Raw genomic sequence first — 25,938 nt, 5'->3', positions numbered from 1 at the left:
AGATACATATCTGTATAGTCTCTCTATACTAATAATAGTGTTTACAATACACCCTTCAAGACATATTTCACTTGAATTACCAGTACATTAATGTCCCATCTCTTTCTTTCTTTCCAAAAGGATGTGGGTTGAACTATCATAAGCGCTGTGCTTTCAAAATTCCTAACAACTGTAGTGGAATACGAAAGAGACGACTGTCCAATCTTTCTTTAACTAGTTTGACTACCTCCAGGTCAGTCTCGGCTGAACCATCCCCCAGCACCCCAGATGAAGCACTACTGGTAAGATTATTTTAGGGGTTATCAGGACCACTACTTTGCAAGCAATGGTTCTTGTGCTATGGAGTATTTAAATTATAGAGTGTTGCAATACTGTATACTCTATGTAAGTCTCTGTCTGTCAATCTGTACAGTATGTCAATATGTCATTCTGTCCCTCTTAGTAGAGATAAGCACAGACCTTCAAGGACTTTGAAGGACAAACATCATTATTTGTAATTATAAAATGTGAGGTTTATAACATTTCACTTCAGCCTTATAGAATATATTTTTCAAATATAAAAAACATGTTAGGGTTTCCCTAAGTCAATAGTTGAGTTCAAGCACATTCATTAAAGCCACATTTCCAATATCAAACTGGGGCTTCGGTTCCATCTGCAATCTACAATCCAATCCGCAACCAGACATTACCATTATTTGATCACCTGTATGCATATTTATTTGTATGATTCCTGTTAGTTATATAGGACTTCACAAACCCTCCTGTCGTTTCCAGTACATTGGGTCATCAGGTAACTTTCCTGCATCAGCGTTAGTTGGAGAGATCGAGTTCTGCCAGCCCGCAATCCTAACTGGGTCTGAGAGAGTCTCAGTTGAAATCGGTTTGTACTTGATCTGCTGCTGATGGAAATGAACAAGTCTAATTTAAAATTGCTTACATGTCCCAGTGGGAGATGGAAGTGTAGCATGAGACAATCATTAAACACACACTACTAAGTTATGAAATGCCTCTTTGCCATTATATTAAAAAAAAAAAAAAAAAAAAAACTTGGAAGACTGCTCTTTAGATAAATTAAATCAATGTTATTAATTGAGCGAAGAAGCCAAGATTGAAAAACTCTTGTCAACCACTGGTGTGTGTCTTTGGGCAACTGAGGCTGTGATTTAATTTTATATTAGGTCAGTCCTGCATATTGTTAGGAAGAAGTAAAGTTTGGGAAATAAGAAATAAGAAAACAGCCAAAAAAAGTACCTACTGTATACTGTATGTTTAATTTTGTGTGGCTGTAATAATATTCATATTTTTATTTTGCTATATTCTATTTAAAGGTAATTTGTACTGTATAAAGGGAAGTACACCTGGTGGCTAGGATTATAGGATTAGTAGCTGTTTACAATGGAAATAAAAAATCTTTAAGGGAAAATATGATTTTTCTGGACACCCCTATACTGTTCTGTGCACCAGGCCCTCCCTTAAAAAATGTATCACAGTAAAAACATAGCAAAGTGTAATAAGTCATAGTGAAAGCAAGGTAAAGCACAGCGGGGTATTGAAGAACACATTTTAAAACATGGCAAACCATGGTAAACTATAGTAAATGCATAGTATAACCATGGTAAAAGTATGGGAAAGCTGCAGAACTACCTTGCAAATGTACTTTGGTTAAACTTATAAAGGCTCTTGCTGTGCCCTCCATCTCCAACCACATTGAGAGAGTTATTCACAAGCACTGTTTAATATGCGTTTGATATTATACTTTATTTTTTGTTTGTTCCAGTACATGCGACTCAAGGTCATTGTTAAAGTAATTCAGTTGCCATTAGTTCTTGAAGCAGGGTGCCCTCTTAATATTTAGTATTAGTGCACTGCCATTTACTTCAACACTTTCAGTCTTTCTCAAGTGGGTATCTGAGGGATTAAAAAAAAAAAAAAGAAATACAGCTTTGCCTTAGAGCCTTATCATTATGCACCATACATGTATAGATAAAACAAAACAGTGTAATTGCCATGTGTTGCTGCTTGCATTTATGCTGTGTTGTTCATCATATCTGGTAAATGGTGATGGTGGTTTATTTTCACATTTTAAAGTTTTTGTTTGCGATTACTTGACAAAAACATCTTTGCAGGTAAAAATATACAGGCACCATCATCTAGTGGATCCTTTCCTGGACCACTGAGCAACAGTGCATGCAGCATCTTGTGTAAAATAGCCATTTTTGTTTATATAAAGCGGGTTGTTCACTTTCATGAGTTAAACATAAAAAGCATTATTAACTGGTTATTTAACACAAATAATTGAAAGTGTCAGTAAGATAAAATAGAATCAACAGTTTAAAAAAATAAAAATAAATGCATATACACCAAACAACATCAGTATAAGAAAAAAAACAAAAACACACACACACTTGTGATTTTCCAACAACATTACAAATTACAGCACTGTCACTGACATCAGCAAACGTTCCAATTAGTCTGAGCAGTTGAACAATAGTGGAAGCAATACAATGAATGAAAGAAAATCTAAACTAATGAGCGACCCACTGTGTGCAACTTATAAGTTCATACCACGTGTTAGCAAATATAATTGCTGTTTGCATGGTATGGCATAGTTAAGGGTTTCCAGCTAAATAATCACTACTTTCTGTTTCCCTTTTGCATTGTTGCCTGTTTATGTCCTCTTTCTCTGCATGCATCAGTCTCCTCTCAGCCCCAGCATTGAGGTATGTACTGTCTTAATCAAACTGTTTTTCTTCACAGATTATGATATCCTCTACCCTTAAAGTAATCCAAGATATACATTTAATCGTTAGATATTGAAATAAAAATGCTGATCTCAAGAAAAACACCTTTTGTAGCAATATTCCAATTTTGATATAGATAATTCAGTGCTGAATATTAATTAAACCATCCCTGCATATTTTAATGCTAAAATCACTTTTAGATTGAACAATAGAAGGATTCATTTCTTCCACTAAAAAGGCACATTTTGTTAAAAACCCAAATGTAATATATTTGTACCCTGCATATGATGTGGAATTCTTTTAAGTGTTATTTTTATGAAGCCGCAGTGCTGGTTTACTATCGCCTTTCTTAATAAGCTTTCTGTTAAAAAGACATCAATCACTAGAGCCCTCCAGCAATAGACAAAGAGATATAGGGATCTATTTCAGCAATCCAAGAAAAGTGTGCTGCCAAGTACATTTTTTAAGGCCTGTACTAGTCAGTGCCTCACTGCCAGTTCTTAACTATACTGACTACACTGAAAATAGATTTCTAATCTGGTATCTCTGTGGACAAGTCAATGCTGAACATACAACTTTCAGAACATTTGAATGGCAAATTCTCTATAGTTAAAAACTATATATATATATATATATATATATATATATATATATATATATATATATATATACACACACACCCCCACCCCTCGTTATATCGTCCCTCGCTATACTGCGGATTCGGATATATTGTGGTCCTGGAGTTGGCTCCCCATTTTTACAGTCTAACTGCGCATGCCTTAGCTACACTATACATAGACAATTTCACTTAGAATTGCTGTTTGTTTGATTTTGTACTGCACATCACAAACTAAAATATACAGAACTAGTAAAAACAAAGCATTAATATCGTACTGTTATCATATACACACACATTGCACAGTAACACAAAGCATATTAAATATGCTTGCTGAAGCAGTTTTTTAAGCAATGCACAAGCAGAAGTCACAGGGCAGTGACATCAGCTCCCTAGCAACAAGCCTCCTATGTTGTGAATGGATTCTTTCAATGCAGCGGTTTGGGCATTTGAGAAAGGAGAGGAAGATTCATGAAATTAATTGGAGACTTAAGTTGATGAGAAGCAATTACCCTCCGCAGTATGAATTAAAACGGTGTGCTGCTTTTTATACGAAAAATGAGAAAAAGCGGGATGCGCAGAGGATTTATATGGCCATGATAAAACGAGGGAGTGGTTGTATAGTATCTGTTAGCCTATTTGTTTTTCTATGGGTCTCTTGCTATATCGCGGCCCTCGATATATCGCAGGTGTTGGGGTCCAATACAAATCCGCTATATATCGAGGGCGAGTGGGTGGTTTGTGTGTATATATATATATATATATATATATATATATATATATTCCTCAAACAGTATTTGTATAATTGTGTTTAAATGTCTTTGTTTAAACCTGTTAGTTGTATGTGTATATCTGTGTGTATTATTTATGTTTTCTCACACAATTATTATCTACTAGGCAATGATGCTAAAGATTTTTTTTTTTGTTATAACCTGATATGTTGTTGTTTTTTTGCTTATTTAGTTGTAATACTCTGCACATACCAATGTAGTATTATGCATGCTTAGTAGTGACAAGCAGATATAACTATGTAAACAATTGAAAAATGGATAGTACTGTTAATATACAGTGCAATTTGAACATTAATAAATATATTATAACAGTTTCATCAAACTTACATAATTACCAAAAATCTGCAAATTTGCAAGAAAAGAAATGTGCATTTTTGTTAGAAATGCGCTTCACAATGTATGCAGTCAACAGGAATTTGTAATGTGGAATTAAATGTACAGTATTTAGGGTTGTATTTTGTAAAAAGCCAACCTCTTACATTCCCTTATAGCAAAAAACTCAGTCTGAGTCATTCATTGGACGAGAAAAGAGGTCAAACTCGCAGTCATACATTGGACGCCCGATTCAACTGGACAAGATCCTGCTGTCAAAAGTGAAAGTACCTCACACTCTTGTTGTCCACTCATACACACGTCCCACTGTTTGCCAGTACTGTAAGAAGCTACTTAAAGGGCTTTTTAGGCAGGGCTTGCAATGTAAAGGTAGGTATCCTTCACTTCTGCATTGTCAAAACTGATGTGCCTGCAACAGCTAAAGAGATCATAATAAATAAGGCTAGACTGCTGACTCATCTTTGGGGTTCAAATGTTGACTGTGTTGATAGAATAGCAAAGTGAAAGTAAAAACACATATAATTATGGCAAGGTACTGCAAAACCAATGTTTAACCTGGATAGTAAATGCAAAGTGTAACAAGGCAAACTGCTAACTTACTATGGTAAACGGTTTCTTACACTAACATGTGAACTGATACCCTTATTGTAGGGAAATATGCCCTTTTGTTTTTTTGTTTGCAGGAAATTATGAATTCATGTCAAATAAACGCACACCTTGGTGATTATCAATAGCAACACGTCAACTTTATGTTCAGATCTTTCATTTAATTTATACACATTTCTATATTGAATTAAACCAGAATAGCTTGCAAATCATGTTTTTGTAATTGTACCTGGAGGAGGGGAGGGGGGTTCCTATATAACTATCATCTAGTCCAAAGATTGGAAATAACAAGCATACATACAGAAAAAGTAATTGGATTAGCTTTACAGTCCTTTAGACTGAGTAGTTATATATATATATATATATATATAAATAGAACTGTGACCCCACCCAACCCCAAAGTGGATCAATAAGGAGCAGTACGTATGGCATAACTACACAATTAAATCTTCTTTTGATGTGTGTTTGTTTGTTTCTTTCTTTCTTATAGATTGCAAGTTCAACTGCCATAAACGCTGTGCCCCCAAAGTGCCAAACAACTGTCTTGGTGAACTAGCCATTAATGGAGGCAAGTGTCTTAATACTAATTTCAGAACACACCTTATGCATATCAAAAATCCCAACATTGGATACAATCATTTATTCTGCTGAAACACAACCACATTAAGATTAACACTTTAAAAAGGGAAGAGGATGCACGAATATGATCATGATTTTAAATGTCAGGTCTAGTGGCTCATTTGTGAAAATGTACATATAGTTACCCTAGTGGTTGTTTTTACACTTTGGGATTGTGAATGTCACTAACAGATAGCAGAAGGGCTGGAGTAAAGTTCATTAGAAGGGCTGGACATTTTCAGGTTGCTCCACAGTAACCCCTGTTGGAGAGGCAGTGTAGGTGAAGCCTTCATGGCTCTAATCTGACCTCAGACTGGACTGGATCTGAAGTGCCTTCTAACCCACATTGATTTAGACTAAAGCTTTACTAGCTACTCTGGTTTAAGATTACCTGGTGTTCTGCTTTAAAGGTCTATCCAGGATCACTGAAGTATTCTGAATTATATTAAATCAACTCAGGTCATGCTGTTAGAATTAATTCAGAAACATCTAATGTATCACATAGGCATGCCTTGTCAGTCTGAAACTGTTCCTTTAGTAGCGATTATTGGTGTATTTGATTAGAACATTTGGGCTATATTCATATTTACCCCAGTAAGTTTGCCATATTTTTTTGTAAAATGAAAAAAAAGATGATGTTACAGGACTAGCAAGAAGCAACGAAGTTAACAGCTCTTACATGAATTGGAAGTTTTGTAACATCAACATTTAGTTTTCTCTTTTGGATGAATATACTTCTTGAATTCTGAGTTCATGTGGTCTGTGCTCAGGCAGTATAGAAAATACCATATGTGTTATTATAATTGTGACTAGATTTACTCAGTCCTGGTGCAGAGTCGGACATTGTTATGGAAGAAGGCAGTGATGACAATGACAGCGAACGAAACAGTGGGCTTCTGGATGATATGGAGGAATCCATGGCACACGAATTATCAATGACTGGGAGCCATAGTGACACTGGAGAAATGCATGACCACGATCCAGACCATGATGACTCCAATAGAATGATAAGGTCAGAAGGCATTGACATACATTATACAGTTGGTACTGTACATGCTGATTGCCAACACTTCAATATGCATTGTATTTGCTGTGCCAGCCACCTTTATCCTTCTTAGCATGTACACTGCTATGCCTCTTAAAAACTAGCGATATTGACAAAATGTCTGAACCAAAGGTGAAACATGCTTCAGAACCTTCTAAATAGCAGCTGTGCTTTGTGCTCACTCTTTGATAGGCTGAGGGTGAAAGTAACAAGGATATGTTTTTAATTCTCCTTGTTTGTAATTCTCCCTAGCCCTTCAACAAGCAACAATATACCTTTGATGAGAGTGGTACAGTCTGTTAAGCACACAAAAAGGAAAAGCAGCAATGTGATGAAAGAAGGATGGATGGTTCATTTTACCAATAAGGACACCATGGTAAGACCTTTTAACCTCGATTGATATCAATATTGGTATATTATATCGATCTCTGTCTAAATATCTGTGTATACATTTATATTTGGGCCATTTAAGTATCCGCTTTTTTAACTGTCACTTTTCCTCGCCTTATATTGATTCGCATGGCCCCTGGTGGCCAAATATTTTAATAAAGCTGTTATTAAAGACAATTATGTTGTGTCAAAAAGATATCCAAAGCAAACCAATACATAAATGTGTGTGTGTGAGGGGGGGGGGGAACACCCATTAATTCTTTGATTGGATTGGGTACCATATGTTTATTTTACACAGAGATTGTTTACTTTCGTAAAGAAATGATTTGTGTTTGCCAGCTAATTCAAAATTTGAATATTCATTTACATTTGGAAAGAACACTCAAACATGAATACCCCAACGTTCATTCCAACGCTAATTAGTATCGAGCAGTAGTTTGTGGGGGAATTCTTTGCAATAACAAAGTACATGCTTCATTCCCCCACCATTGTGATGGAAAATACACGTGTTCAAATATATGCAACAAGCCGTTCACAAGTTATACAAACTTTCACGGAAACAAATATCCAGACATCCATACAAAAGAGCATGCAAAAGCAGTAAAATCAAGAAAACATGGGAATAAATAAATTCCAATGTATTCCATTGGATTGCCCTGAGCTGACAACCACACTCCAGGGGATTAGGAATGCTTGAGTGTGCCTCGTGTTTTATAAGACCCTGGCAGTGTGGCTATCTCATGGTGACCATCCTCCTTCCTGATCGCTTAATCAAGGTCTTAAAACTGGAAGGTATAGTACATAACATACTGTATAGAAGCAGACAAAAAAGTCTATACATATTAGGGCTGTCAAGCAATTAATCTCGCGATTAAAAAAATTAAGCCACGGTCAGGATTGAAGTATGGTGTGCCGAAAGGCTCAAGACACAGCAATGAGATTAACGTGCGTTGAGAAAATCACAGAAGTTAACTGCAATTAATTGATAGCCCTAAGAGATATGTATGTATGTATGTGTGTATATATATATATATATATATATATATATATATATATATATATATATATATATATATATATATATATATGTAGACTATAAAAGTTAATGAGAAGCAGTCATGTAGAAACATAATAATAATAATAATAATAATAATAATAATAATAATAATAATAATAATAATAATAATAATAATACTTTTATTGAGGAATGCTGATTATATTTTTGTCTGTTTACAATTTGTATACAGTCCTTCGCTATCCTTGTAGTAGCTGCTGGTTCTCTTGCAGTGCACAGACTGTTGTATTTCATAAGATGCAATTTGTTAAGTAAAAATCTTTCTATTTTAAGCAGAGGACATTTGTGTTATAAGGAATTCTCTCTATCTCATCTGTGCTCTGTTTATTCCTCTAATATTCCTCTTGTAAAAAACAGAAATAGAAACATTTTACACTGCCTTGTAATCAGAAAATACCTGGGATCAGGCCCACTCTCCCATGTATGTTGATACTGTCCAGCGCTGTAAACAATTCATTTAAAGTGGTATTTTATTACATGTCATTATCAGAGTTTGGCTAAGCTTTTGTATTTGCCGCTCAGTCAGAAACCTTCTCTCTCCATCTAGTAAAATTGTGACATAAGATCTCACTTAGCTTGCTGCCTCTTTGAGAGCCAGATTCAAACTCTTAAAGCAGCAATAGAAGTATGAGATTGAAGGTTAAGTTGTTTACATGAGTTTTTTTCTTTCATAACATGTGAATGAGCTCAGAATAAATCTGATCAAACTCTCGCCTCTCTCCATCTGAGCGTCACCTAAAAAGCACATGTCCCAACAGGGTTTGCTGGGATAGAAGCCAGACAGGCATCTGACAGTTGGGGGTCTCATTGGTTGAGGACTATATGTTCAAGCCTTAATCTGTTACTAATGGGATTTACTGCATGTCTTTCTTTGTAACAGCGGAAGAGGCACTACTGGAGACTGGACAGCAAGTGTATTACACTGTTTCAGAATGACACAGGAAGCAAATACTACAAGGTAAAGTACACTTTAAACTTTCTATTAGTAATGATTGCAACCTTGGACAAACTACTGATTGTGTATTATTTAATATTCACAGTACTCTGTTTATTCACAATCTTTTGGTAGTTTATGGGCTAAGAATAATGTAGTTGTACCTATCAAGATAAAGTAATTGAACAATATATTATTCAGTGGCATCTTCAGGTCCTGTATATATATATGTTTAATAAAGATAATGTGTATATGCAAATATACTGTCGGATTCACATAGGGTGTACCTTCAGACCATTCCCTACATATTAGATGCACAGTACTGAGAAGTCCTCCAGCACATGTGTGATGATAACAAATGTCCTTAAACAAGTGAACCATTGTTTTGTTATGCCTGTAAATGGACAAACATGACTATGTATGCATGCATGTGTGCCCCTTTTGAATCACACAGTTTACTTGTCTGTGGTTTTGTGAGGGAGTTATCGTTCCTAGACCTTTATACAGACAGACAATCTCATATCTATGTTTTCATGGAGCTTGATCATTTGGTATGTGGCCTCTAAAAAAGGGGGGACAATCAAGGCATTTTTACAGTTGCATCACCATCATTTATGTTTTTAATTAGAAAATGACTGTCTTGGTTTATCCTTTGTTTTGCAACATCTTTCTCCCTGATTGTGTATTGTTTGCATGGCTAATTTAGAGAGGATCTCTTGACTTTACTGCTTGCTGTAAATATCCTGCTCTAGCTTCTGTAACCACCTCCTCTCTAATTCTTTTGGACCAAATCAACAGCTTTTTGTTCCTTCTTTTGTGTTGCTCCAGATGTTTACTCAAAGAGGCATGTATTAGTTTGTTTTGTTTGCGTTCACTTTGACAAGAGCAAAAACCTGTAGAGTAAGGAATATTGAATATATACCTCAATGAGGAAACACACCATTTGACCAAAATACCTATACAATTAGATGTAAACTCAAGATACAAGTACCAAGAATAAATCAAGAATATCACACGCTTAAATTAAAAGGGAGAGAATGGCTTTGCTTTTATTTTAGATAGTTCACTGTGACTAATTAAGCTAAACATATTGATAACTGAAAACGCTGTAGTTGTTCATTTAACTTTGGGTATAAATTGGATATTTTATGTCTCTTAATAGTGAAGTATAATTACTTTAAAGTTCTAATTATCTTTTTGCTTCATTAATTCTGTTTTAATGATCTCTTCCAGGAAATTCCATTATCTGAAGTTTTATCCTTGGAGCCGGCAAAAAATTTAAACTTGCTGCCTCCAGGAGTAAATCCGCACTGTTTTGAGATCACCACTGCAAATATGGTTTATAGTGTTGGTGAAAATTTAGTCAAAACCGGGAACACACCAGTTAACAACAATGTGCTCATAAGTGGTATTGGGCACGATGTTGCAAGGATGTGGGAGATGGCCATACAGCATGCATTAATGCCAGTCATTCCAAAAGGGGTCTCGCATGGATCAAGACATGGCCAGCACAGTAAGTGTCTAAATCTATTCATTTTATTTGTCTGATTTGATATTTATTTCAAATGGGTCGGGTCTGATACTTTTGCCAGCTTTTACATTGGTGTCTTTTTCCTTCCTTGTGCAGTCTGTTGTGGTTTGAAATAAAAACGAATTTGGTCAATATGTCTATGTTTACAGTTTAGCAGTAATAGCTGTAATTCAGTGTATGGCATCATTGCTCACAAGTCAAGGTAATGAAGGTAAAAGGATGTTCATTCCACTGTACCTGCATACCCAAAGAGTGAATATGCTGATGTCTGAATAAACCAACTACAATAAATTATTAGTAATACCAGTATCCTTACTGTCTGTTGCTATAGAAACTCAAAAGAAAAGTATCCACTAAGTCCAGTTATTTTTTAAAATGTTGTTAGCAAAACTACTGCAAAGCTACTCCTGACCTCATGATGAAATAACAGCAAAGATCGTATTATTCTACAGACAATTTAACAAGTGTCTGTAACGGTCTGACCTGATCTTACATTATTGTAAACTGCATGGCTCTCAGAACTACAGAATGTCCCATATTTAACATGGATTCTATAGTTCTTTACAGAAAATATTTCATCATATATTTGAATTGGTTATACAGGAATTTAAGCAGTGGGATATGTAGGAAGATACTCTTTTACATGAGAAATATCAAGTTAATCTGAGAGCTACTGTATGTGATTGACTACTAGTACTACTTTTCCACTGAGGTAGTGACTGAGAGTCCAGTAAAAAATATACCATTGAGCTTTAACTTGGGAGCATTTCTGTCCTATCATAGATAAGGACATACTGTATTTGACTGTTGTGAACATTGGACATGAAACAGACAAAAATACACTTTATTTTAATAAGGAAGAAATTAATAACTCAACTTATATAGCAATTTGAAAGTGTAACCTTGTCTTCATAGGCTTATTTGGTCCCTGTTCTGTATTTGCATGCTATAAGCATATGAGCCGTATCTATTTTTGTTTAACCAACAGAAGATGTTTCTGTTAGCATTTCTGTGTCCAACTGCCAAATCCAGGAAAACGTGGTAAGTAACTACATTTTGTTTATTATGCCTTTAATATACTGCAATACCCTTAATTCCCACTGGTACGCTTTTTGCACTATCAGCGACATGCTTTTCTCATAGTCTCGTGCCTGGCTTAGGGTTACCGTTAAGCTCCTGATTTAAGAGTAGGTACACGCCTAATCTGCAGAAAGACACATCCCTTTAAAGCTGTGGACAGTATTAGTTGGCGTTTGTGTATTCATGAGTCAGTTGCATGCTTTTTTAACCTTGTGTGTCCAAATGAAAAGTCTTTTTGACTCAATACAGCAAACCTGAGGTCATAGCAAGGATATTGCCTTTGTTTACCAAAGCATATTTAAATGTAAGAGAAATTAAATTAACTTGGGTCTAAGCTTGTCTTACTTGTATGTCCTAGTATCTGGGTAGCATGTAAATATTGCTGCTTATGTGATAAATAGCCATGCAGAATGAATAACAATGTACAGTATGGCCTCACTTAGGCTGAAAGCCCTTTCTGGCACAAATACAGCATACTGTTGTTTCAGCGTGTTGACTTTTTTTTGCCTCAACCCTGTCAGGTCTTCTTAGGAGATATGGCAGACTAATCTCTCACCTTAGCCTTCCTTATTTTTTGGGATAGAACATGTATAACGTCAGCAGCCATGTGGTTTAGTTTAAGGTCATATTGAAACAGACCCCAACCTACAGTACTAACTGTCTGGTGTTCAGATCGTACAGTTAATTTTCCTACATCTTGTGAGTCTTCTGACTCCAAAGAAAGTGAACACCAGGGACCTGTTTTATCAGGCCCCTTACATGTATTCTTTTGCACTGTGCTTGAACTGTGATTAGCCAACAATGCAGCCTTTTTGTTCAAATGTTTTAGCAGTTTCTATTGACAATGTTTGCTGTTTTTTGTTTTATTCTACTGAAACAACAGATGGTAAATGTGAGGTATCACAAGAAGCAACTACACTGACAAAAATGCTTTTCTTAATTAGAAAAAAAATGTATTATTTTAATATTTTTTTTCTTGTTATAAAAAAAAATGAAGACTATGTTTCTTAATAATATAATAACAATAAATAATTTCTTACCTGATTAAGAATTCGATTAGAAAATTATCCTTATTTTTGTTTTACTGTCTATCCTATAAGTCTTGACATAAACTTTTCTTAATAGGTTTGGTATTGCACTCATTTTCTGATAATGATGATATTTGTGAATGTGAATGCATAGGTTCCTAAAGAAATTAAGCATCTGCAAAGCCAACAACTGCAAAGCACATTGAAACACACTATAAGGTCAATGAAGAACCCCAGATCGACAGGTTATCCCTATACGGCTTGTAAGTGCTACAGATTCTTCTTTCTGTGGTCTTTCTCATTCTTTGCTGGCACCAGCCAAGTGTCATAGTACAGAGGTCCTTACTGTAAGTCAAAACAAGAAGCAACTGCAAAAATGTCTCTATCTATAAAACTTTCCTCTCCTTCCAACAGGACATTAGCTCGGTTTACCAGATTTTCCCTGATGAAGTGCTAGGATCGGGACAGTTTGGAATAGTATACGGAGGTAATTAACATGCTTATAAATATGAGACATTTGCTGCAGTTAATTAACATGAACTTTATATATTCAAAAAAAGAAATCTCTGAAATTAATGTGTTGCTAACATTGACAGTGTTTTGAGATTAAAAGTAATCATACATTCATTTAAATTTCAAGAAAAAAATGTAAAACAAAGTAACAAAGCTTGCAATACTATGGGGGAAAATTAGTTTTTAATTAGAAATTGATAGGCAATTTAGAGAAAAAAATGCATGCTGTTAATTCTGGAGGTGTAATTTGTTTCATATTTCATCTGCTCCAAACCCCCTTCTATTTGCGTTCTCTTCATTTAATGTAATTGTGCAATCTTTAAAAAGGAAGTAATTAGGGTATATACTGTTTAATATGATACACATTTTTACAGCAAGTCAATAATCCCTAAATTGTGTGCCATCTAATTTTCAGTGAAAATCTTGCAAAATCTCTTTAGAAAAAAAATTAATAAATTAGACGAGGTTACAGAATTTTTAAATTGAGTGGTCTGTGTTCTGAAACAGGAGTGCTAACCAAAGTTGTTATGCAAATTGTTTCACTGTATTCTCTAAAAGCACTCCCTTTGACAGTCAGTTTCAGTAAGACAGCAGATGTTTTGTCAATAGACTGACACTGTTGCAGGCACATGGTTTGAAGATTCATCAGTATCCAATAGGCTTGTGGAATGAATGCCATCATATCTGCCCATAGTAGCCCTACACCCCAATCACAGTGTTATGGCAGCTATAATCTGATGTACAATATATAATACATCTTAATGAATTCCGTCATATTGTGTAGGTGATAACTGAATCTGTCTTTCTTTTAGGAAAACACAGAAAGACAGGAAGAGATGTTGCAATCAAAATAATCGATAAGCTAAGGTTTCCAACCAAACAGGAGAGCCAGCTACGCAATGAGGTTGCTATTTTACAGGTAAAATAAAATCATAATAACAGTGACATGGATGCATGGAGTTGCTTTGTGCAACATTACCATTAACTAATGTGTTTTGAGTTCTTACTGGCTTAACAGCCACTGTTTAAAAATAAAAAAAACATAATTTAATATTTTGAAAATGAAAGGAAACTATGAATTACAGTCATTACATTTTGCAATTAAAGCACCCTTAGAAATACTATTTTACAAAATTAAACTCAGTTTCCCCATTATGTTGCTATTAAACAACATCCATTTAGTTGCTAGAAATCCCCTTCCAATGTCAGATGAAAGGAAGCTTGAAACGGGGAGAAAACACTCTAATGGAAGCTTTTTGTGTATTCATCCACAGAACCTCCATCATCCTGGTGTTGTCAACTTGGAGTGCATGTTTGAGACTCCTGAACGCGTGTTTGTTGTCATGGAGAAGCTCCATGGCGACATGCTGGAAATGATCTTGTCAAGCGAAAAGGGAAGACTGCCAGAGCGCATTACAAAGTTTTTAATTACGCAGGTAGGCCATTCGGTTATAAAGTGCATACAGTACATGAAAAAAATGATTCTGTTAGGCTAAATATGTGTTTCATTTTAAAATAAAGCATGCTTGTGTTAAATGGTTTGTTTAGAGCCATCGATTCATGTGGAAATGTATACCTATAGAATAATACAGTATTGCTTTTAGTTACCGGTATATCAATAAATGAAAACACTTAGATTCAGTTTAAAAAAATGAGCACATTTATTTCAGGCAAATCTGAACTGTTGGGCCCTTTTTTATTTTTAATTACACGCATGGTACTTTTCTAGAGCCCCATATCACTTGTTTCCTTGGTTATTATGTCAGCTCTGCCTCACTGACATCATCACTGCCCCCAAACCGCAGGAATGTTGCTTGTTTATTTCGTACATTGCTTAAGTTGTGATGTTTAGAATTACCACACAGACAGTAACTGCCACCTTGCACCAACACTAAAAACCAAGGTGCTATATTGATGGGAAGCCTGTCACAAGCACTTCATATACTGTACACCTCAAGCCACCATACAACACAAGACTAGTTAGAGTTAGACCATACAACAGATTAAATTACATTACCTGCAAGAGACAGGAAGGACAGGTATCGAACCTTAAACATTAAAAGGAGCTTATTTTTAAGTCAAGGATAGTTATATTGTAACCCTTAAGGTGTTCAATCGATAAACATATCTATTTAAAATGTCAACACCAGGGTAGGAAAACAAGTTGAACACCCCCTTTTCAAGTTGTCCCAAGAGGCAACACAATATTCACGTTACATGGTAGCACACTGCATTCCTACACAAGCAACCCCATTATGACTATTCAAAATAGAAATATGGACCCTGATGACTGGTTTTAATGTAAAAAGTGTATTTCTGGATTTGTGTTAAAATATTCCTTATGCACATGGTTAGGATAGAAAGGCACTGGCATGCAGGGGGGCAAGGTGGTGCAAAGGAAGCATGTCAATCTGTGACAGATGGCATTTCGCCAGTCTGGGAATGTCACATACTGTAGATTTTATGGAACATTAAATACGATGTGACATACCTAAAACGGATGAATGCATTCAAAGATTTTTAAAAGAAAAATGAACCATTATGAAAGCTCCAGTGGAACGTCATGGTTAAAGAGATTACAGAATGTGTCACAAAAAGACAGCACACAGCACAGTTATCTCACATTTGCTCTTGAGTACTGTTTTTTTTTTTTTTTTTTTTTTTTTTTTAAGAAATTTAGTCGTCACCAATGGTTTTTAGCCCGGTTTTCTCCCCAATTTGGAATGCCCAATTATTATTTTTTTCCCGGTTCGCCACAGCAACCCCCTGGCGACTCGGGAAACGGAGGCTGAAACATGCATCCTCCGAAACGTGTTCCTGCCAATCCGTCAAAGCCACCACCTATGGTGCTGGAGGACAACACAGATCTGAATGGCTCCACTGTAGACCTATCAGCCACAGGGGTCGCTGGTGTACGGTGAACTGTGGAATGCCCTGCCGACCTAATCCCTCCCTACCCGGGCGGTGCTCCGCCAATTGTGTGCCGCCCCCTAGGAACCCCCGGTCACGGTTGGCAATGACATAGCCTGGATTTGAACATGCGATCTCCACGCGGAGTGCCTTTACTGGATACGCCACTCGGGAGCCTTTTGAATACTGTTTTTAAAACATACACAGTTAGAAAGTACTTTGAAAAGCAAACAAATTATGGAAAATCTGTTTTAAAAATGTATTGAAATAAAAATGTGAAATCATGTTTTAAGAATTGGACCACAAAAAAAAAAAAAAAACACTCACCATATCAGCTGGTTTCACAGACCCGGTTAACACTAATCTTGGACTACCTAATGTTAATTTAGGGCAGGTAATTCAAGATTAGTACTAAGCTGAGTCTGTGAAACCAGCCATTAATGTTAGAAGTGCTTCACTGTTAGCACATTATAATTAGAATAGTTGCAATAATATGATCAATGTCTTTAATTTACAGATTCTTGTAGCACTGAGACATCTTCACTTTAAAAACATTGTTCACTGTGACCTCAAACCTGAGAATGTATTACTGGCATCAGCTGATCCCTTTCCACAGGTAAACAGATAATACATTTATTTTATTATAGAATTGTAATTGGTGTGTTGTCCTTTATGAAAAAAGATTTGGAGAATCTAGCCCCATAACTGTTATTTTAGAAAAGTTTTATTGTCCAGATATTTGTTGACAGGCACCGAGAGAGCTTTTTCTTCAGTAGTTAATGTTGGTAATTGTGCACTGTTTGAACCACTCTCTTAAAACAGTTCTATATTAGAGAAACATATTCAACACAGTTTGGTATGATATAGAAAGAGAATGTATGTATAACCTTTTGTTTTACATTTCATTTCAAGGTTAAATTGTGTGACTTTGGATTTGCACGAATTATTGGGGAGAAATCTTTCAGGCGTTCTGTGGTGGGAACCCCTGCATACTTGGCTCCAGAGGTCCTGAGGAACAAGGGCTACAACAGATCGCTGGACATGTGGTCTGTTGGTGTCATCATTTATGTTAGCCTCAGTGGCACCTTTCCATTTAATGAAGATGAAGACATTCATGATCAAATCCAGAATGCAGCATTCATGTATCCCCCAAACCCCTGGAAGGAGACTTCCCAAGAAGGTAGGTAAATTAATGTTCTGTTAGTATGCCAAAAAGTTGCCTGTACTGTATCAGTTTGCTTTTAGGAAGCTTAAAGAACCCAAGGTGTCTTAAAAGACTGTTTAGTCAAGGAACCTTTTTTGAGTGTTTTTAAACATGTTCTTTACATTGAAAAATGAAAATAAACAAATATATCAATACAACATGTTTTGTGAACTGCAAACTTGAAAATGGAAACAGGCTGTAAAAAACATTCCCTAATAAATGATTCCTTAAAATCATGCTTTGTGAAAAAAGTGTCTTTTAGATTTATCCTGATAAGTTTCTTTGTGTTTTTTTGAGAAACAAACATGTGTAAAAAAAACAAAACAATTGCACTGATTTGGCTTGTTCTAATAAGTGAAAATAAATTAAATAGGACTCAGAACTATAAGAATTAAGGTTGTGTGCCATGATGAAAGGTTGACAATGACAGAATTATACATGTAAATGTACTGTATCTCAGTTCTGATTAACATAATCTCTTTGCTCTTTGACATTGTTATTGTCCATTTAGGCATCATTGTATTAACTAAGCTACAGTATATTTGCTTTCGGTACAATTTTAATAAAGCTAGCTTGGGAAAGACTTGAGACCTATAGAATGTATTTAACAAGGAATTACTGTGTTTTTGTGTATTGGCCTAACTGACAGTCACCTAGATAAATGACTGCTTTCACATGTCAAACAAGTGGATTTCAGGGTTCTATTGTGTTGGTCATCTTTAGAATAAGTGCTTCATCCACCCTCAGCCTCCAAGTCCTTGTTTAAGACTGAGGCAGAGTCAGCCTTCATGAGTTACTGCAAAAGCAAATTCATGTTTCAAAGGTATCTTGCCATCTACATTGCGCATTATCCATAACAGTCACAGAACCTGAATCTTTGCTCCTTTGTTTTAACGATACATCAGTACATGAAAAGCTCTCCAGTGTTTATTTGTACGTTAGTCTTTAAGTAAAAAAGATTACAAGAATGTGCAGATATGATTCCCTATAATAATGTTTGCTTTCTTTTATGAACACTTCAATTTATTTAGCCTCCTTTGTTGAAGTAGAATAATAATGTCATCCAGTCAGGTATTTTACATTTTTCTGTACTCTACCACTAAAATCAGGATAAATTTTGCAGGAAAAAAGTACAATTATTTTCAATACGTAGACCTGAACTGCACACATTTTTATTTTCCACCTTTTCGATTTCATTTCATATCCACGTGTACATTTTCACTTGTACTGGGTTTTTTTTCAATCCACATTGGTATTGGAATGTTGTGTCCTCTTTAGTTATAATGTAGATCTGATTAAAATGTATAGGTCTAGACTGCCATTCATGTATGGAAGACCCCTTTAAAACCTAATTTAAATGATCATGTCTGCTTCAAACCAATTACTAGTCAAAACTGGCAATTCAGATGTTGTATTTAATGACATACAGTATATGATGAGTTTGCTGTGACTCACGTTGCCCTGAAAATGAACCCAGATTTTTTTTTATAGTGCTGCTTAACAATCACACAACAGTACACATCACACGTTCGCACTCTAGATTGAGTTAGCAATTGAAAAGTAAATTAAGAACAGTTTAAGAGATTTGCAGCTGTTGTACTGAGAGGAGGATACATTTGCTGTGTTTAACTAAGCATCTGTAAATAGGCTTATATATTTGTTTGGCATATTTATTTTTGTGACTTTCCATTCATTTGAATAATGCTGATGGATGGGTTTTGCAATTGGTGGCCTCAAGGTCAAAAATCCACAGTCAGTGTCAGAAGCACTTGACCCCTAAAATAAGCTTAACGTTTTGTTTGCTTTGGCCCTTATTCCCTTATTGAACACTGCATATAGACCTTTAAGCCTTTTTATGTTAACATGTTTACTGAAGATATGTTTTGTTTTGCAGCAATTGATCTCATTAATAACTTATTGCAAGTGAAAATGAGGAAACGCTACAGTGTGGACAAAACCCTTAGTCATCCCTGGTTACAGGTAAGTCTTTCGTTGCTAGAAAAAGCATTAACTTATCAACTTCGCCGTAGTCTTTATTTGAGCTAGTAGCTTTCTGCTTGCTATTTTTGTTCTTCAGTGCTAAAGCATTTGGATATTTGGGTTAATTAATTGCAGGGTATATAGGGCAGCAGTGTGGAGTAGTGGTCAGGGCTCTGGACTCTTGACCGGAGGGTCGTGGGTTCAATCCCAGGTGCGGGACACTGCTGCTGCTGTACCCTTGAGCATGGTACTTTACCTAGATTGCTCCAGTAAAAACCCAACTGTATGAATGGGTAATTGTATGTAAAAAGAATGTGATGTCTTGTAACAATTGTAAGTTGCCCTGGATAAGGGTGTCTGCTAAGAAATAAATAATAATAAAAAATGAAGTACTTCCTTGTCATTGCTCCCATTCTATTTTAGGAGTCAGTATTTTAATCAATAAAAATAAAGTATGAAGAAATGCTTGTTATAAGTTTACTGTGGCTTTCTTGTCATAGTATAATACCCATGAATTACATGGCACTGTAACAGTGAACACACACGCATACACCCATAGTGGGATCTATTCAATGGATCTAAACAGTGACCAATTTTAGTACCAACAGTATTTAAATCAATTCAAGTTTTAAATTTTGTAAAAGAAAGAAATGCATTAATTAAGCTCACAGTTGTTTCATTGGTGGTGGTATAAACACATAGTTTGTAATGGGGGTCTCTTTTTCATTTTTTCTTTAGAACCCACACATATAGGGCAGCAGTGTGGAGTAGTGGTTAGGGCTCTGGACTCTTGACCGGAGGGTTGTGGGTTCAATCCCCAGTGGGGGACACTGCTGCTGTACCCTTGAGCAAGGTACTTTACCTAGATTGCTCCAGTAAAAACCCAACTGTATAAATGGGTAATTGTATGTAAACAAATAATGTTATTGTATGTAAAAATAATGTGATATCTTGTAACAATTGTAAGTCGCCCTGGATAAGGGCGTCTGCTAAGAAATAAATAATAATAATAATATAAAATGTAGATGTAATTTAGTCACAATATATTGTATGTGGTACTGTCCGAGACCCTGGCACTGAAATTTGAGACGTCTGTTGAGCCACCTGATTCAGTGCCACTCGTACAAAGATCCTCCTGGTGCATGTAATAAGCAGCATCTGTCTTGTGCCCACCAACATACAATCAAACTGGTGCTTGCATCACTGTAAACACGAGCAGACTCAATAACATGTCAAAAACACTAATAACTTGCCAATTTGAAGCGCTGGAACGTTGATCAAGGGGTTGAGACTTTATGGCATTGCAGCCCCCAGCCTATGGGCTGGATAAAGACCCGTCTTTGGGATCTGATTTAAGCTTAGACAAACATATTCTCTCTATGGCCATAGAGTCATTTTACCTTTCTTTCTGGTGTGATTCACTGTGTGTGCATTGCAGATTTTAGAGTTCTCAATCCTTTCCCATTAGATCAATAGCTCCACCTTCCCTTTGCGGATTGTAATTGTTGAACCTTGAAGTGGTCAAAGGATGTCATAAGACATTTTGGTGGGTTTTCACCCACTTAAAAAAAAATTTGTTTTTTTGGTTTTTATTTTGTACTGGATCTAATTAGGGAAGTAGTTCATTTTCTAAAGCCCCTTTCACACTGGCACTCCTACACAGGTCCAGACCCAGGTTCTGGCTACCCAGGTCACAATCCTGTATACTGTGAAACCATGTACCCGAGTCGTACCTGGGTTAACCCGGGTCCCAGCAACACAGCTCAGGATGTGGGTTGGCACGCTTTGACCCGGGTGGAGCGAGACAAAATGCATGACGCCGGATGAAATAACAAACAGCCACACCTGCGTGAAGGTTTCACTTCCTCAAGGAACATTTTTGTTTATTCTATTTAGCCATATTTGTGTTGCTTGAGACACACCATGAGCTAGATTGCAACACATCAAAAACAGTGTGAAATCGTGTAGCCGACTCACATGACCCGGGTAGATTCCGACCCGGGTAGAGCATGCCAGTGTGAAAGGGGCTTAAGATAGCATTCTTAGCAGGGATAATGGATTGGCTGAAACAATCAGTAGATAATTTTTACAGGAACCTACATACGTACATACACACATATACATGTAGATAGACAGATAGATAGATAGATAGATAGATAGATAGATAGATAGATAGATAGATTACACTTCAATAATTATAATATATTAATTGGTTCATTGAGGATGTGAATCAAAGTTTAAACTTATATTTTCAATCAAAAAGTAACCTTTTATTAGTATTTACAGTCATTCATTTGAAACATTTTGAAAAACTGAATATCAGTGAAAGATCCTCCTAAAATGGGACCTCATTGATTAAACATTTAAAATACAGCCTAAACTTTTAGAGCCTTATTCATAATAGTCATTGGCTCAGGAAGCTTACAAATAGCTGTATTCAATAATATAACAGGCAAACCCTGATTTACTGTCCCTTTTTTCTTTAATTACAGGACTACCAAACATGGCTAGATCTGCGGGACCTTGAATGTAAAATGGGAGAGCGCTATATTACTCACGAGAGCGACGACTCGCGCTGGGAGCAGTTTGCAGGACAGCACGGCCTGCAGTATCCACCACACCTGGTGAACAAGCACACAGACTGCAGCGAGGAGCCAGAGACAGAGGAGGCCGAGATGAGGGCCCTCAGCGAGCGCGTCAGCATCCTCTAAACAACAACACGGACCTCTTACACTGTGGAATTAATAAAAGACAACCGCCAGCTTTAACTTTTGCCTTGCAAAAACTGCCGTCCCACCAAAAATAGCACAATCTAGAATGTACTCTTGCCATCTTCTTAACATTGTAAAGTATTACCCATCTCAGTTTCCCAACGCCTCAAAGAACGTTCGTGTCGTCTTGATGCTAGTATGTGAAGTCGACAACTGTTTCTCTCAACACAAGAGCTATCATTGTTTGTCATTTGTTTCCAGAATTTTTTCTGTCAAACAAAGAATGTTGTAAAGTGTGCCTTTGCTTGTATTACCCTGATATGTCATCTTGAACAATATTGTCTTTGTAAATTATTATTATTATTATTATTATTATTATTATTATTATTAGCAGTATTGTAAACAACCTTTTCAGAACCTAGGTTTTGTCTGCTGTTCAGGAGCATTGTCTTACTCCTTTAGATCAACTGATCCATGAAGAAGGCAGTCTTTGTTTTCACAGAAGACCGTCAGAACGCTGTCTTTTAAAAGAGAAGTAAATTATGAGCAAACGGGTCAAACCTAACTACAATTATAGTGCAAGTGCTTTATGTAAAAAGCAAGCCTTAATGCCTTAGAAACATGTTAATTGCAGGATAGTTCTGATGAAATGACATCCCTTTTCTTAAAGATGGATCTTAATGCAGTTCAGCAGCTTGTTATCACGTGGCCTCTTTGTGGAAGTTTTCAATAAAAGTCTTGTAAAGATTTCTGTTGGTGAAGTAGGTCATTACATCACATCTGAATCTGCAAGATGTGTTCATTATTGTTTTATATATTTTCAAATTACTGTGCAGTATCACTTCTATAACCAGTGCTGTTTATATTACTATACTGTAGTATTGCATTAGTTTCTCTTCCTTTGGGGTCTCCACATATTAGTGATTAAGTCTTCTAACAATCCACATATATCCGCCAGCGCTCATCTTGGAATTATTAAGCAAAAAAAGCTTCAACTTTCTCTCCAAAACCTTCCCATGAGCTTTCTGACATCTTAATTATGATTGATCCTGTAGATCCATGCCCATTTTGGTTATCTGAACCTTTTGATTTTAGGGTCTGTGATTTGGAAATTGTGCAACTTTTACAAGTTTGTCAATAACTCCATCACTGTCTAGGGCCATCAGTATCCCTTTCTCTGTAGACATTAGCATGAACCCTTCCAAGTACTCTTGGGACACAGTGCTTCTCAGTCTATTCTTGACAAACTTCAGAGTGGAGAAACGCCTTTCACATGCTACTTGCGTTACTGACAAGGTCAGGAGGAATTTGTAGCCCAAACCAATTACATGATAGGCATCAGTCAATAAATTGTATCGGGATAGAATCAAATAGTGAAGTGCACGTTTTGTTCTCTATCTCCAGCTCTTCTTCACATGCTCCACTGTTTCCATCCTCCTCAGGCATCTCACTTGTTGTTCTGACCCTGTATCCACCCCAAGCTGACATCTTCAGTCTGTCCCACTGTGTTTGGGTGATCACAAAAAATGTGTCCAGCTCTTTGGACTGATGGCGTGTGAAGTAATCAAAGCTACCAGCTGACCCCCCTGCATTCACTTCATATATCTGCATCTTGTCTCTCTCTCCTCTTTCCACAGCTGTTGTTCTCTCTGCACTGGACCCTGCAACAGCATCCATTCTGTCCCTCTCTCGCTCCTCAAGCTCAGCTGCATCTGCTTTAAAATGCATAAATGAACAACAGCAATCAATTTAAATAATACCTTTAGCAAACTTTATTATAATTTGAAAGAATACTCACAAGAACATAGCTTGTTTGATTTATAAAACGGATAGTTCCAGTCCTGCTCTCTGATTGGTCAAAACAGCGATCCAGCTGTGCTATATTCAACCATAGGCCACTGTTAGGCCTTCTCACCATTCCATAAATTATATCTTTGTGCAACAACCTAATCAATATCGACCTAAGTATCAAACCCAATCAAATTCATGTCAAACGATTGCCTTAGATTTGGGATTTTGTTAGTGTGATACAATACATGCAATGTGAAATCTACGCTGCGAGTGTCCTGTAGGGGGCGATACTGTAGCCAATTGGCTAATGCCACCATCAGCTCGACTTGCCATCATTTTGTTTCAGTTTATATCAGCGGTAACCAGCTAAATGGTGGAGAGAGCGAGAGAGACGCGACCTGGTAAATGTTTGAGCTAATGGTTTTTTCTTAGTAACCCAGCTAGCTAGCATAGATGGCTAGTCGATTTGCTAGCGGAGCTTAGCATAGCTATACATAGCTGACTAGATCTCAAAAAGTGACTAACGTCACAAATATTGGTGCAGGCGTTTTATAAAAGCAATAAGGTAGGAGAGGCTGTGATATATAGTGTATATAGTCACAGCTAGGGCGTTATTAGGTACGAGGCGCAGCCGAGTCTTTAATATATTTTAATGCAGCCGTAAACTCTACTGTTTGTACCTGCGGTGCTCGACCCTGCCAGAGCGTCGTCTTCTTCAGTGGGCTCCCTAGGCTGGCTGATTAACACTGGCATCCTGACCTCCCTCGCTCTCCCTACTACCAGCTGAACATGTCCGTTATTTGTGTGCACTTTGCAGCATCTGCCTCGAGAGACCGTTGTCGTTTGTCTCTAACCTTTTCTGCCCCACTTTTTCTTTTTCTCTGCATTTTCTACACTGACAGTCATCCACTATCAATACAAGAGGTTCAAACGAAAGACGAAATCTGGTTGACCAATCCCGTTCTAAGAAAATCCGGGCAAGTCCAATCAGGGAGTGGCCACTCCTCGCCCCCCCCCCCCCCCCCCCCTTAGATATTGCGATATTGGATTTACCCAAGAGATGACTGGTGTGGTGATGTGTGCACGCGACAGAACGAGATTGCCAAGTTAATAACAGCGTAATTCTCAGCATGTAATGGGGGAAAAATAATAATAATAATTATAAATCAAACGTAGACCAGCGGCCCACGCAGGTCCAAACAGACCGGCCCACCGGGGATTCTCCCGCACTTCCCGATGGCCAGTCCGCGCCAGGAGTCCACTGTAATCTTAAACCAACTCATTCATCCCTCCCCATTATTATGTCTGCCCAATCTCACACAGGCAGACATAACACAAATCAGGCTCAGTTGGAGGTTTTAATTACTTGCACATGTTGATTGGCGGAGTACTAAAATGGGAAGACTGGGGTTAGAAAATGGTGGACTTCAAGAGTAGGGGAAGTGTATATTAAAAAGACAAACATTAGTATTAAAATCCGTTATTGCTGGATAACCTTGTACACCTGGAGGGCTTTATGTGGCTGCAAATAAAACAATGCTGTTAAAATACTACGGAAATGCCTTCCTGTAACCCATTACACACGTTCACAACAGATAACACTGCTTGGTTGTGTGACATGTTGATGTAAACACTTAATTGACAAAGGACCAAACAAAAATTCAAATGTGTACAGGTACAAGCACTCAAGGACCATGTAATTGTATATCCTTGCTCATTTTTAGAGCCTTGGGTGTCTCTGCTCTGCATTTTTACCTTTGGGACGGCAAACTGGTTAAATCATTCTAATGAGGATTTATACTCTTAGTTTAGACAAGAGACCAAAGTTAAGCTGCAGTGAATATTTTATATTCTAAACTTTTTTTTTTTTAATGAAACTGTATCCTACATCCTTGGGTAGCTTAATAAATTAAATTCTATCCTACTCAACCTACTCATCAGTAAACTAGCTTGTTTTTTTTTTTTTATAATTCAGGTCAGATACCACATAGTGAGTGGGATAATGGAAAATGTGTGATTAAACATCCACTAGAAAACGAAC

At 36.7% G+C, this 25,938-nt stretch overlaps 1 protein-coding gene across 3 annotated transcripts in view; it reads left to right on the top strand.

Moving 5' to 3' along the window:
- Positions 1-22,853, top strand: part of LOC117425143 (serine/threonine-protein kinase D1) — a 70,621-nt gene extending 47,768 nt beyond the window's left edge. The window contains exons 4-19 of one of the 3 annotated variants that reach the window (XM_058991604.1): positions 121-281; positions 2,697-2,720; positions 4,640-4,850; positions 5,578-5,655; positions 6,519-6,717; positions 7,003-7,126; positions 9,096-9,173; positions 10,383-10,662; positions 11,672-11,721; positions 13,203-13,275; positions 14,114-14,220; positions 14,576-14,737; positions 16,729-16,827; positions 17,124-17,391; positions 19,310-19,395; positions 21,888-22,853. In XM_058991604.1, the coding sequence (XP_058847587.1) occupies positions 121-281; positions 2,697-2,720; positions 4,640-4,850; positions 5,578-5,655; positions 6,519-6,717; positions 7,003-7,126; positions 9,096-9,173; positions 10,383-10,662; positions 11,672-11,721; positions 13,203-13,275; positions 14,114-14,220; positions 14,576-14,737; positions 16,729-16,827; positions 17,124-17,391; positions 19,310-19,395; positions 21,888-22,106 (2,219 nt within the window). In that variant the 3' untranslated portion in view covers positions 22,107-22,853. Of the gene's footprint in view, positions 1-120; positions 282-2,696; positions 2,721-4,639; positions 4,851-5,577; positions 5,656-6,518; positions 6,718-7,002; positions 7,127-9,095; positions 9,174-10,382; positions 10,663-11,668; positions 11,722-13,202; positions 13,276-14,113; positions 14,221-14,575; positions 14,738-16,728; positions 16,828-17,123; positions 17,392-19,309; positions 19,396-21,887 lie in introns of all 3 variants that reach the window. The other 2 variants (XM_058991603.1, XM_058991605.1) reach the window with 2 other exon arrangements.
- Positions 22,854-25,938: the final 3,085 nt, after the last annotated feature.

Source organism: Acipenser ruthenus, chromosome 18 (assembly GCF_902713425.1).
Source record: "Acipenser ruthenus chromosome 18, fAciRut3.2 maternal haplotype, whole genome shotgun sequence".
NCBI lineage: Eukaryota > Metazoa > Chordata > Actinopteri > Acipenseriformes > Acipenseridae > Acipenser > Acipenser ruthenus.
This window is presented reverse-complemented; position numbering and strand designations above follow the sequence as displayed.